The 14,948-nt window shown below is 34.7% G+C and overlaps 1 protein-coding gene across 1 annotated transcript; it reads right to left on the reverse strand.

Annotated features, from left to right (window-relative positions):
- Positions 1–428: 428 nt before the first annotated feature.
- On the reverse strand, positions 429–3,129 carry LOC109111890 (C3a anaphylatoxin chemotactic receptor-like). The gene is made up of 2 exons (XM_019124885.2): positions 2,540–3,129; positions 429–1,120 (listed from the first exon to the last, which is right to left on the reverse strand). The coding sequence occupies exons 1-2, from the start codon at positions 3,089–3,091 to the stop codon at positions 608–610; spliced, it is 1,065 nt and encodes a 354-aa protein (XP_018980430.2). The 5' UTR covers positions 3,092–3,129; the 3' UTR covers positions 429–607.
- Positions 3,130–14,948: the final 11,819 nt, after the last annotated feature.

A 14,948-nucleotide genomic window follows, 5' to 3' on the forward strand; every position in this document is an offset into this window, starting at 1 on the left:
AATTTCTACACTGTACAGACAATGTATAAAGTCTACAGTAATTTGCTTCCAAACTGTATCCAGAGGCTGTTTGAAATAAGAGAAAGTCAGTATGGAATAAGAGGAATGCATATGTTTAAAAAAATAAGGGTAAAACTAATACAAAAAATAGATGCATATCTGTCAAAGGGGTTAATCTATGGAATAATTTGCATACGGAATTAAAATTGTGTAATTCACTTTGTAAATTCAAGAAAATGTTTAAAAACAAGGTGGTTAATGATTATTTAATTTAACGGGTATTATAATTTATTTTATTTATTTTTTTCTTTATATACTTTGTATATGCCTACCCCTTATCAATTACTACTAATTAAAAACAACCTCACATATTATTGATAATTATGTACAAAGGGTAGGCTTAATAAGCAGAGGCTTCAGCCTACACCTTTTCGGTTATTATGTACAACTTTATTTATTTTTGTATGATCGATTGTCTGTGAGGGCCGAAATTAAATAAACATTAAACATTAAACATTAAACATCTAAACATATCGGCGTACCCGTAATATTTCCCCACTGACTGGTACTGCTAAAAAAGCAGAAATGATATTAAAATGAAACTCTTTTAAACTTTAGTCATGCCCTCAGGTCTGTTTTGAATGATCCCTGCAGTCTTTGGAATAGAATTACTGCTTTCTTCGGCAGTGCCTTCCTGGGACTGCATAGTGTGGCCTTCTTCCATAAGTGCTCTGCGATAAATCCCTGATATGCTTTGTCTGAAGCGTTGCCTAACATCCAATCCCATGCAGAAGTACAGCAACGGGTTTACGCAGCTGTTGAAATATGCAAAGCCCTTAGCAATAGGCAGGCCCACTTTAACAGCATGGCTTTTCTTGTCCACCATCTTGGCCATCAGTAGGCAGTGGTAGGGGCCCCAACATAAGAAAAAAGCACAGACCAGTCCAGCGAGAATTCGGAGAGGCCTCGATTTTCCAGAAAACCTTGTTCTGCGTATGCCAATGGCAGCTATAATGTAGCAGCACAGGATGACCAGGAAGGGCAACAGGAATCCACATAAGAAGCGAATGCTGTACAAGACGTTCTTTGCTGAATTGTCACCCTTTGATGCTTCTTTCACCTGCACAAAGTAAATCAGATTTCTGAATGATGACAAACTATTTCACATTTACTATGTTAAAAGAAAGGTTATGTTTAAATGGACAGTTCACATAAAAATTTGAAATGAAAATTAGAAATTTACTCATCTAATGCATGACGTAATGAAAAAAAGTTTGAAATACTAAAGAATAAGATTTGTTCTTGTTTCCATCCAAAGTTGAATCTAACCTATGCGCAAAATTGGAATATCGCATAAAACATTAACGAATAAAGCACCGTTTTCATCCAACAAGTCAGAGAACAAAATTATCACTTTCTGATAAACTGTCATTAAATATCACTAAGAAAAGTAGGAGAAGCTACTGAATATAATGATCTTCACATATAATAAACAACTTGTGCCTCAGAGCGAGCAGACAAAACACAATAAATGCGGTCATTGCTTTCGGAGATGGATGCCTGGTGTTTGGGAACACAGTTGTGTAAGACAGTTCTGAGAGGCAATTATACAGAAATACTTTGACGACAGACTTTGCTTAGGCGTTTCAAAATGCCCATAACGAAATTTCAGATGTTGCGTAACAAGAACTGTCTGCTGGATAGTCCAGCTATGCTGTCCCAGCAAAGTCACATTAATTTTTTGATCCACATGGAGGAATTTATTTGGTAAATGTGTTATAATAATTTTTTAATAGTCAAAAACCACCTCAAGCAATCATATAAACCATTATAAACCTTTTTGCAAATTAAAGTTTTTTTTTTTAATATTTCATTTCCATCACTCGTTTCTGATGCAATACGTCAAAGTGTGCATAAAAACAGGGTGATATATTTTGCAGTATTTTAGAAATGTTGATAAAAAACTGTTGCGAAATGACGACGTTTCTGTTAACCAATGTTATGCAACTAAACATATTTTTTCCTCTCACGAGTAATGACAATGGGAGTTGATAGGTTTACATATATAGCAGCCACAGCAGTAGCCATTATTTTTAATCAAAGGAGGCGTATACGTATATCTTTAGCGAAGCAGCGCAGAGAGTCGCTTCTGGGACGCACAAGAATGCTCTCTTGAACTGTATACCATGACATACAGTACTAGTTGTCCAGTATAGTTCTGTTTACACAGCAGGGCTTTGCCGAAAATGCAGTTTTGAGTTCTGAAAATTTACTGGTATGAGTTTGTTATAGAAGGATGTAAATCCCATATATAACCTAGATGTGTATATTATTATGATGATTAGACTAAATGATGACAAAATTTAAATTTTGGGGTATATTATTTCCTTAAGTCCTATATTTCCCCCATTTTTTTCTGCTTAGAATATATGATTTATATAATTAAATGGTTCAACCTATGCAATATTATAATATATGCAGATGTAATTATTTGATAACCCCTTTTTAAATTCACAAAGAATTCAAAAGTTGTTCTGACCTCCAGTGAGCACTTGCTCAAGTTATTGTCACCAAGGTAGACCTGCCGGTAAACAAAGTACGGTGAACTAAAGATCACCGCCACAATCCAAACTCCCACACTGACCACACGAGCAGCACATAATGTCCGTCGTTCTCTGGTGAACACTGGACGCCAGACGCAGAGTGCTCGATCCACACTGATGACAGCCAGAAGAAAAACACTGCAGAACATGTTGGCGTACTTGAAGAAACCATTGAACTTGCAGAGAAAGAGTCCAAAAGGCCAGTAGTCATAGAAAAGCTTTTTGAGGAGCGAAATTATACGGCTAAGGCAGAAGATCAGGTCCGCTATTGCGAGATTGATCAGCCATACGTTAGTCACACTGGGCTTCAGACGCATTCCAGCCACCCAGATGACCAAAGAGTTCCCGGTGATGCCGAAGATAATGGTAATGGTGTAGAGGACAATGGTAACTTTATCCATAATGGCATCAATGTCCACTGTAATTTTCTCATTGTGGGTTGAGATGTCTGAGTGGGGCTGCATGAGGAGAGTTGCATTGGAGGCCATTCTAAGAGACAAATAAAAATGATATACAGTATGTCTGTTCAAATTAAGCATTTTAACTGATTCACAGATGAATGATTAGAAAGGTCAAAGTCACTGTTTCAATTCCCAGGGAATGCCTGCAGGTAAAATTATATCTGTAATGTGTAAAGTATGATTAAATAATTCCCAAGAACTTCAATACTAGACATTAGTAAATATGAGCACACAACAAATATATAAGCATCTGCACGTTCCTCTTATTCACCCAGGACCATTTCCTTGTGTATTTATGGGGTGGTTATTAAAATATTAAGTACAGTTGAAATCATAATTTAAATATTTATATATATTTTAAATATAGTTTGATCAAGCCATATTGGGTTCTCACATGACAGAAGCCACCCAGCTCTTACTCAGAGTCTGTTTCAAAATATCTGTCTGGAAAAAGGGGGGAAAATACTGAACCTTTAACCTTCAAAAAATAGAGAAGTGTAAAGAAAATCAGTGCTTTTAAATGGCACACAGCTGCAGAAACATCTTCATGCACCTGATTCCTACATTTGTGACAGCAATTCATAAAACTTGCAGTCTTGATGTGTTTCACTGAATGTTAGCTTATATCTTTCTGGTACATTGCCATTCAGTGAGCAATGTATCGTAAGTGTCATTGCATGCTCGTATTTGGGTGACACCATATAGTAAGGTAAATATGAGTTGTCTGGCAACTAAGAGGTTGCAGCATATAAAACTGGTTTAAAAGCAAAGCTAATGTGAGTTATATATTTTGAATTGCTCTGCAGAATCATGAATGGTCAGTACATTTTATTGTAGTATTTCCATTACATGTAGCATTTACTCACACTAAATATGTTGTGTAATTGTGGCAAGAAAACTGGTTATTAATTTCCACAGTGTAAAACCCAATGATACTTCTTGAAAAACAAAAACTGTTGTTTTGCGTAAGAGTTAGTTGTGTTTCTCCTTTCATGTTAAAACAGAAAGCAATAGCACATACGAATAAGAAGAACGCAAAAAAAGCATGACAATTTAAGGCAGAGATAGGCAATTTAACAGCTTATGTTTGAAAAAATCACATTAAATGTATAGTATATATAACACAAAAATGGAAGAAAATGATTGCACCGCATGGATTGCATTGGAAAATTTCAGTAAATATATATATATATATATATATATATATATATATATATATATATATATATATATATATAGATAATGAATTGCTGTGGGTGTTCTTACCTTTTGCTCAAAGAACTAGTAAGCACAATCAGTGTTTGAGGAAACACCACTGCATAATCATTTGTGAATGTGTCCAGCAGAGACCGAGTATGAGTGTTAGGTCATGTTCAGTGTGCAGGCAAATAAATGTTACGGGTTTACTGACATCATATCCAGCTCCTCTCCTTCTCTCTGAACCCTTTTCTCCCTTTATCGTCATATGATCATTAAGTGTCTTCTTTACAGACAAAGAGAGGACAAACAGGAAGAGGGAGGAGACACAGATGAACAAACACACAAATATAAACACATATGTGTGTTTTCTCTATTATGCCTCTGGGGGAGTTAAAGGGATTTCTCACCCTCAGGCCATCCAAGATGTAGATGAGGTTGTTTCTTCATTGCAACAGATTTGGAGAAATTTAGCATTAAATCACTTGAACACCAATGGATCCTCTGCAGTAAATGGGTGCCGTCAGAATGAGAGAACAAATGGCTGATCACAGTAACACACAACACAACTCCAGGCCATCAGTTAACATCTTGTGAAAAGAAAAACTGTGTTTGTAAGAAAGAAATGCATCATTAAAGCCTTTTAACTTTAAACTCTCGCTTCTTTTTTTTTAGATTTATTTTTGCCATTTCTTGCCTATTATTAGGATTTAGAGCTGACAGGAAACAAAGTAGGAGAGAGAGAAGGGGGCGGGATCAGGAAAGGTTCTCAAGCCAGAATTTGAACTCAGGACTCCGTAATGCAATAGCACAATATGTTGGCACGCTGCCCACAAGGCTAACGGCGCAGACTAAACTCTCACATTTGACCCAAACACCACTCCATAATCCATAATAATGTTTTTTTCAGTGGAAAAGTCCATCACCTGTAGTCCTCTCACATCAAAAAAATTCACCATCATGTTTATTTAGAACTGTTTTGGACTGATTTCACTTGTAAAGGGATCTTGATCTGTGCATATTTCTCTCCTGATTCAGATTAGATGACTTTTACACTGGAGGAATGAGTGTTATGGACAGGGACTTGTATTTAATCCAGAAGCAACAGTTTGAAGTTAATAATGACTTAAAGGTGCACTAAGCATTATTTGAAAATGCTTTTGACCACAGTGTCGGACTGAGTCCCAAAACACACTTGTAGCCAATCAGCAATAAGGGGGCATGTCTTGTAATGATAGAGAGAAGAGAGCGCTCAATTTGAGTGCACAGGACGGATGGCAGATCGACTATAGATAGAGAGAGATGGCAGATAAGAAAAGAGGAAAATATCAGAGAAACAAAACATTAAAATGAAGGGTTACGATCAGGCAAGAGGTAGGACCTGCGTAAATATCGGAGCAGCTTTCCAGCAGTGGAAGGCCTGGAATCAGATGCCGAGGTTATGTTGTTTTGCGTTGCCTTTTTGATAAGCGAGTACTGTTGATTTTGCATTGTTCCACACAACTTATCTGTGCTGGCTTTTGTTTGAATATGCTTGTGTGTCCTCTTCACTTGTTTCCGCGATCATCGTTGCCATGGTTGTGTACATACATGTGGAGTAGAAATTTTAAAATAGGGGCGAGGTCCTGTTGGGTTATGGGCGTGTTTGATTTGTTGCATTCAAATAGCAACATCGTTTGGCAAAATTTGCTTAGTGCACCTTTAATGATGAATTTATTACAAACACTAATACTATGAATTTATTACTAAACACAAATACTTACATTACTTGTGGATTACGGTAATGTTTTTATCAGCTGTTCTGGCGGCACCCATTCATTGCAGAGGATCCTTTGTTGAGCAAGTGATGAACTGCAGAATTTCTCCACATCTGTTCATATGAAGAAACACACTCAGCTATCTGGGATGGCCTGAAGGTGAATACAATTTTAGCAAATTTTTAATTTTTGGTGAACTATTTCTTTAAAGTATATTACATATCTAATTACATTCCTGTCTATAAAGCAGTCATTGTGATTGTACATCAAAACATCATATTCTTTTCTGAATTTTGAAAGAATGAATATGCCAATACTGCTGCTACTACTAATAATAATAATGAATTTTATAAATGTGTGGAATATTTCACATGTAAGCACTGTATACACTAATATTTGCATATAATTTGCATGACTGGTTCTCTTTGTCAATATTTTATTATGTGTTTTTGCCTACATCTTGTTACAAATTCCCCATGAATTTTGTTTTCAATCACATATCAGTTAAAAAGTGAAAATGGTTTGAAGTGGTTTCCAACCTTAGCTATAAATGGTTGAATGCTGTTTATATTTAATACTTATTAACATTCACTAAAATTCATTTGTTATGGCATTAAAACTATTAGTATCAGGTTACTGAAAAACGACTGTGATTAAGTTGTTGTTACGATGTTGTTGTTAAGCGTTTATTTTGTTTTATCTTTTTAACTCGTCTAATGAAGATGTGAAAAAGTGGCATTGTTAAATTTTGGTCTGTGCTGCCACCTATAGCTGAGATATAGCATTACAGAACAACATTTAAGAATCTGTGAACTGACAATCAGAAAAAAATGTGTATTATAATAGACAGTTATGCAGTTTAAGGTAAAAATTAATTGATTTACGCAATGTCAAATATAAGAAATAATAACAGGACTGACCAAAATGTGAAATTAAGGTTAGTAAGGAAGACTAATACAATAATAATACATTTTTAAATAAAAAGTTTAAACTCAATGTCAAGTAAATATTGGTACAAGAAAACAATTAAAAAAGAAAACAAATTTAAAAATGAATTTGATATTTTAAAATAAAAATACAGCAACAATATATTTGTAAGCAGGAAAACATATGTAAATAGAAAATGAGCAGTGTTTTACTTGTGAATACTTCACTGTGCCTTACACAGCTTTATGAAAAACTTGATTCTATTTTAATCAATTACTATCTTTAAAGACTATACGTCAAAATATACGTCGTATACCAAAATATACGTCGTATACCAAAATTTCAATATTTTAAATGACAGTATTTTCTGATTTATGGAGTGATTAAAAAAAAGAGATGTACAAAATCCCCTATGTAAAAACTTACATAACTCCAATATAACAACAAAAAGAAATAAGTATTCTGAACCTAGCTTTATCCAATGTTTAGATTTCTGTTATTGTATATAAAATGTATGCAAACTTACACATACTTAATTAGATAATTTGCATATTTCAAACTAAAAAACATGTACTGTGCTTAATCAGCTGAGGAAGTATGGTGAAATTTGTTAAAATTGCATAGTAGTTTTAATGCTATTCACCTGAGTTGTCTTGCCTTAAGAGGCCTCAGATTATACACCAAATTAGGTATACTTTGCATTAAAATTTTGACCTTAAGAAAAATAAATGTTTATGTAATAGTAAATTCTCCTTTTTTTTTTTTTTTTACAAAACTGCTGATGAAACTCCAGCTTTCCTCTTTTATTTAATTTGTTAAGATGTTAAGTGAATGTCTGACAGCTCCACATCAGGTAAAAGTTTCTAGTTATTTTTTATTATAAATCAAATATTCAGTAGTCTAGAATTTATTTGATAGTTCAGTTTCTCAGATTCAGTGTTTCTCTAATGTGTGCTAATGTACATGTTTATGTACATAAAAAAAATCAGATGATATCATTTTACAGTTATTTAGTAGCAAATTATAAAAGGCCAACAAAGGATATAACATTCAAAGCCACATCTGTTTGAGATCCTCGACTCATTCAAAAAGTCCCTAAACAAATGTGTTGAGGCAACTTGGGAAAAAACAACTAAAGAGGGGCCAGACGTGCTTGGTCTCTACTAAAAGGAAATGTGATTGACAACATCTTAAACAAAAATTGCACCACTGTGTTTCACAACTTTCCTGTTGGATTCAGTGACCTGACTTCAGGGTCCTGGACCTCTCAAGTACACATTTGAGCAAGGAGTGTACATTGCAGTCCATGAAGGTTGGAATACTTATTTTCAAAATATACTTTTACTTTTACACATGTAACCCTGGACCACAGAACCACTCATAAGGGTCAATCTTTTAAAATTGAGCTGTATACATCATCTTAAAATAAGCTTTCCACTGATGTATGGTTTGTTAGGATAGGACAATATTTGGCTGAGATACAACTATTTGAAAATCTAGAATCTGAGGCTGCAAAAAAAAAAAAAAAAATCTAAATACTGAGAAAATTGCTTTTAAAGTTGTCCAAATGAAGTCCTTAGCAATGCTTATAACTGATCAATAAAAAGTTTGTATTTATATATTTACAGTAGGAAATTTACAAAATATCTTCATGGAGCATGATCTTTACTTATATTCTAATGATTTTTGGCATTAAAAAAATCGATAATTTTGACACATACAATGTATTGTTGGCTACTGCTACAAATATACCTGTGCTACTTATGACTGGTTTAGTGGTCCAGGGTCACACAAATTAAGCAGCACAACATTGATAATAATCAGCATATTAGAATGATTTAAGGATCATGTGACACTGAAGACTTGAGTAATGATGCTGGAAATGTAGCTTATTATTCAGCTTATTCAGCAATAAATGATATTTTAAAGTATATTTCAATAGAAAAGCATTCTTTTAAATTGAGTACAATTTAATTTTCTTTTAAATACATTTTACAGTTTCTGTATTTTTGTTAAAATAAATGAAGGCTTGATAAGCATAAGACACTTTCATAATGCTGCATAATTAATAATAGTAAATAATAAAAGTCATTTTACGTCACCATTTCGCCTGCATACACTTCACATAATAAGCCTGTAGATGGCACTTAGGCTTCATTAGCTATGATAGTTTCATGAAATAGTAAACGGTGTAGCCTACCATACATACTGTAAATGTAAGTGAATTGAATACTGATTACCATTATTGCAACTTTTGGCGCTGCACAGTTTGTTTAGTGCTTTTGTAGTCATTTAGCATCCATTTTCTCAGCGATGTAATTTGATTTATAAAATGAGACAAACCGTAGATCCAGATCTCTCCTCCATGTAATTTTCAACTGATTTATGAATAAGAATGGGAAAAAATGACTGCTCCACTTCTCATTATTGCCAAATGAAATTTGAAGTTCTTGTGCCAGATCATGATTGGTTGGTATATTATACATGACAAACGGGCAATGATGAATTATGTAATATTCTAAAATAATTAAATCGATACACTAGCTTTGATTATTGATGGGGAAAAAAGTTTAAAACATTGTTTAGTTTATTTTTTCCTTCCTGGAGTCTGGAGGAAGACAGGAGTGGCACTGAATCCAAGCTGCTTGAAGTCCAGAGTGAAGTTTCCGAAGTCAGTGATGATTTGGGTGCTGTGTTTTATCAAGTCCAAAATCAATGCAGCCGTCTGCCAGGAGATTTTGGAGCACTTTATGTACTTTCAGCTTTATGTAGATGCTGATTTCCTTTTCCAGCAGGACTTTAGTACCTGCCCACAGTGCCAAAACCACTTTAAGTTGCTTGCTGACCATGATATTGCTGGGCTTGATTGGCCAGCCAACATGCCTGACCTGTACCCCATATGAAATCCATGGGATATTTTCAAGAGAAAGATGAGAAACAATCGATCCAACAACACAGACGAGCTGAAGGCTCAATAGTGCCTCAGCAGTGCCACAGGCTGATCGTTTCATGCCACACCTCACTGATGCTGGAGTTTGTGCTAAAGGAGCCCCAACCAAGTATTGAGTGCATAAATGAACATACTTTAAAGAACTTGAACTTTTCTGTTTTGCAAATACTTTTTTTGGATTGATCTTAGGAAATATTCTAATATTTTGGGATACAGGATTTTTGACTTTCATGAGCTGTAAGCTCTAATCAACAAAATTAAAACTAACAACAACAACAACAACAAAACTTTTGAAATGTTTTACTCCAGTATAAAGTATCACATGATTCTTAAGAAATCATTCTAATATGCTGATTTATTATTAGAACTATCAATGCTGGCAACAGTTGTGCTGCCAAATATTTTTTTGGAAACTGCTTTTTTCAAGATTCTTTGATGAATAAAAAGATAAAAAGAACAGCATTTATTCAAAATATAAATCTTTTCTAACAATATCAATCTTTGCTTTCACTTCTTATAAATGTAACACATCCTTGCTGAATAAAAGTTTTAATTTCTTTCAAAAACAGAAAGAATAAAAATGTACTGACCCCAAACTTTTGAACAGTAGTGTATATTGTTAGAAAAGACTTCTATTTTAAATAAATGCTCTTCTTTTTAACTTTTCATTCATCAAAGAATCCTGAAAAAAATATTCCAAAAAAAATGTTCGCCGCACAACAGTTTATAGCTCTGATAATAAATCAGCGTATTAGAATTATTTCTGAAGGATCATGTGACACTGAAGACTGGTGTAATGATGCTGAAAGTGCAGCTTTGCATCACAGGAATAAATGTATATTAAAATTGAAAAATGTTATTTTACATCATAATAATATTTCATAATAGTAAATGTTTTCCTGTATTTTTTTTATCAAATAAATTCAGCCTAATTGATGAGCATTAAAAATAATTTTGATCCCAAACTTTTGAACGGTAGTGTGTGTGTGTGTGTGTGTGTGTGTGTGTGTGTATATATGATAATAAAAAGATACATGTTGCACTAATTTCTTTTTTGCCGTAATGTATGGGTCTGGTGGACACAAATCTGTGTTTACTCTCTTCTCGTAAGTTCCCCCTGACTATATATGTATGTATGTACTATATACAGGGGCGTTGCACAAGATCCTATGCATAGGCAGTCCTGATGGGCCCCTGACTGATTGAGCTCATGTGTATTCTAGAGGGCACCAGGTTGATGCTGACCTGTTCCACTGTGATCTCATGTCCTTCATTCCAAACTCTGATGCAGTGGAACCCACAGCTGGGAGAACAGCTCACACCAGCTCTGCAGGTGAAATGTAACATGAAACAAATCATGTTTGTAAACTGTACAGTTCTGTATCCTGAAATGTAATAAAATCCTTGTATTTTTTTCTTAAGATGGATGAATTTGGACAGACACTGTTGTCCTCCTCTCAGACGTTCAAAGCAACTCCTCTAATTGACCGCCTGAAAGTCTCCTGCTCTCTTTTGTACTGCCAGCATGCCAAAAGATCAGCTGAAACCAGTGATACCCTTAGAGTGTTGTGTATGTGAAACAGAGAAACAAAGCAATCATAAAGCGTAAAATTAATTATTTCTATTTATGAGTGAATGTACTTTGAGTGCTTTTTGTGTTTTGTGTAATACCTAATGATAATGTTCAGCATAATTTGAGAATGATCCAAAGAAAATATTTTGCACTTTTGGACCCCATTATATGAAAGTGTCTAAGTATGTACTGTCAAATAAAACTGTTCAAACTTTTGTTCAGATGCTCCCAAAAACACCATAGCCCTGGTCAGTCCATTGGGTCATGTTGCAATTTTGACTTTATAATTCACAATTCTGAGAAAAAGTCAGAATTGTGAGATATGAACTCGCAATTGTGACTTTTTTTTTTTTTTTTTGGAATTGCGAGTTCATATCTCACAATCTTACATATCTCTCAATTCTGACTTTGACTTTTTAACTCGCAATTGACACTGAGAAAAAAGTCACAATTACCTTGTTTTATTTTTTATTTAGTGGCGGAAATGGGCTTCCATAGTAAGCAGCTGCTTTAGACTCAAAATCAAAAACAAGACACAACATGCCAAACCATAACATGAGCAATGGAGAATTCCAGTGATTAGAAACGAGAGAGAGAGAAAAAAAAGATTACTGTGTGTACACTCATGTGTATTCAGTTCAAGGGATAAGAAAATATGCTTTTTATTTGCTCACACCCCTTGACGTCAAATCAAAACTTTTTTGTTTGGTTGTTTACATGTCTAGGAGCTTAATGTATGCTTTCTTTTCATCATCTTGGACATCTTTATGTGTCATTGACCCATAATCACTTTAGTACAGTGATTTAATCTACGCTTGACTAATGATGAAGGTGATTCATGGCAGACAGACTCTTTGGAAAAATTGGTGGCAGTGTTGATGTGGCTGCAAAAGGGGCAGTAACTGGACACATGGTCAGTTCCTGGTGTAAACAAGCAATTAAATCGGAAACTACATCAGAACCACATCAAAATACATTCGTAAGAGTATCAGTGGGCAATTAGGCCTAGTTAGGACAGTAAATTTGCTACCCTTCAAAATGTTCATTCTCAGACCATTTGTAACTGCAATGTGGAAAGGAATGTGTTTTATGTGTAATTGAAATATGGATATCCTTGGGTGATCTTTTAGTGGTATGCAAGTAAATATATTATGTGTCTGTGTGTGTCATAATATAGTGACGTGAAATGGGCTACAGCTTTTTTTTCTTCTCTTTCTGATTCAGGTTGATCCATTGCACTGTACATTATATGTGGACTTCTGACGCTTTTCTTAATTCTCATTACTGCAGTGGATTTGGTCAAATACAAAAGGTGGGTTAGATGTTTGACATCCATAACATGAGGTTCAGCCTGTTTTTTTTTTTTTTTTAATTCAGTGTAAGAAGATCAGCTGTAATGTACAGACACTAATTTCCTTTATAAATTCAGTTCAAATAATTTTTTTTTTCAAGTTTTATTTATAAAGCACATTTAAAATCAATTAACAATTAATTCTGTTCTTTATAACCCCCAATCCATAAAGCAGGAAGAATCTATTGTGGCCTGTGAAAAATTCCTCCACTTTTTTGTGGAAAAGATTACCACTGTTAGAGCTAGCATTTCACCTCCAGCCTTTGATCCTTCCATTTCCATAGAGTGTGCTACAGTCTTCATTGAGTTTGAGCCTGTTTCCATCCTGGCCCTTAATGATATTGAAACCTTCAATTCCTCCCACTGATATCATACCACCACGTCTTTTTAAAGAGTTATGGAACACTATTGGACCAAACATCCCAGCAATTATAAATAGTAGTCTTACTTCTGGCTATGTGCCACTTTGTTTTAAAGAGGCTGTGGTGCAGCCCCTTATCAAAAAACAAAATCTGGACACTTCAGTTCTTTCAAATTATTGTCCAATCTCTAAACTTCCTTTTGTGTCCAAGATTTTAGAGAAGGCAGTCCTACTGCAGTTACAAGCCTTTTTAGATCTGCATGGTATTCTTGAGGTGTTTCAGTCTGGTTTTAAAGCATTTCATAGCACCAAGACTGCACTTATAAAAGTTTTTAATGATCTTTTAATTTCAACAGATTCTGGAGATTCTACAATTCTGATGCTTTTAGATCTCACAGCAGCATTCGATACGGTTGACCACAGTGTTCTTTTCTCGCGTCACTGTATTAGAATGGTTTAGATCGTATTTCTCAGAGAGAGTGTTTAAAGTTGGATATGGGGGCTCTACATCACCCGCAGCACCAGTGGCATGTGGAGTACCGCAGGGCTCTATTTTGGGACCGATTCTCTTTTCCCTTTACTTGCTTCCTTTAGGATCCATCTTAAAGAAGCATAACATTAGTTTCCATCTGTACGCAGATTATTTACAAATCTATCTGCCTATAAAAAGTAAGGTTGAGGACTCGATAAATAGGCTGTTAGATTTTTTTTTTTTTTTGACATTTGAAATTAAAGCATGGATGGCTTTAAACATTTTACATTTTAATGAAAGTAAAACTGAAATTATGATTTTTAGACCTAGCAGTTCTACTAGCAGCTCCAAATTGGACCTGGGACCTCTGACGCCCTATGTCAAGTCTATGGTAACAAAACTTGGTGTTAAGATGGATAGTGATCTTCAACTAGAGAAACAGATCAATTCTGTTGTTAAAGCTAGTTTCTTTCAACTTAGGTTACTTACTAAATTGAAGCCATTTTTATCTTTTAAGGATTTTGAGAGGGTTATAGATGCTTTTATTACCACTCGCCTGGATTATTGTAATGCTTTATATATTGGAGTTAACCAGGTCTCTCTCTCTAGATTGCAAATGGTTCAGAATGCTGCCGCTCGACTCCTTACAGGAACTCGTAAACAAGAGCATATTATGCCTGTTCTTGCCTCTCTTCATTGTCTACCAGTTTGTTTTAGAATAAAGTTTAAGATTTTATTGTTTGTTTTTAAATCTCTTCATGGTCAAACCCCAGCTAACATAGATGATCTACTGAAGACGCATACTCCTCTGAGGTCATTAAGGTCTGCTGACCAATTATTCTTATCTGTCCCTAGAACACGACTTAAAAATAGGGGAGATCGAGCATTTTCAATCATGGCCCCTAGGTTGTGGAATGATCTGCCTATGCATGTCAGAGTAGCTTCCAGCCTTGACATTTTTAAATCACGACTCAAAACTAATTTTTATTCATTGGCTTTTAAACCAGCCTGAGAGTTTATATTCTGCATTTTAATCTTCAAGTTTGTCACCTGTTTAACTTATGTTTTGTATGTCATGTGTTTATAATTTGTCTGAAATTATGTCAGTGTCCAGCACTTTGGCTAACCTCAGTTGTTTTAAATGTGCTTTACAAATAAAATTGTATTGTATTGTACTGTATTACTAATGATGGATTTGTTTATTACAAACATGCTGTCATTCTGATGGCACCCATTCCCTGCAGAGGATCCATTGGTGAGCAAGTGAAGCCAAATTCCTCCAGATCTTTTTGGATT

This window comes from Cyprinus carpio, chromosome B19, assembly GCF_018340385.1.
Source record: "Cyprinus carpio isolate SPL01 chromosome B19, ASM1834038v1, whole genome shotgun sequence".
NCBI lineage: Eukaryota > Metazoa > Chordata > Actinopteri > Cypriniformes > Cyprinidae > Cyprinus > Cyprinus carpio.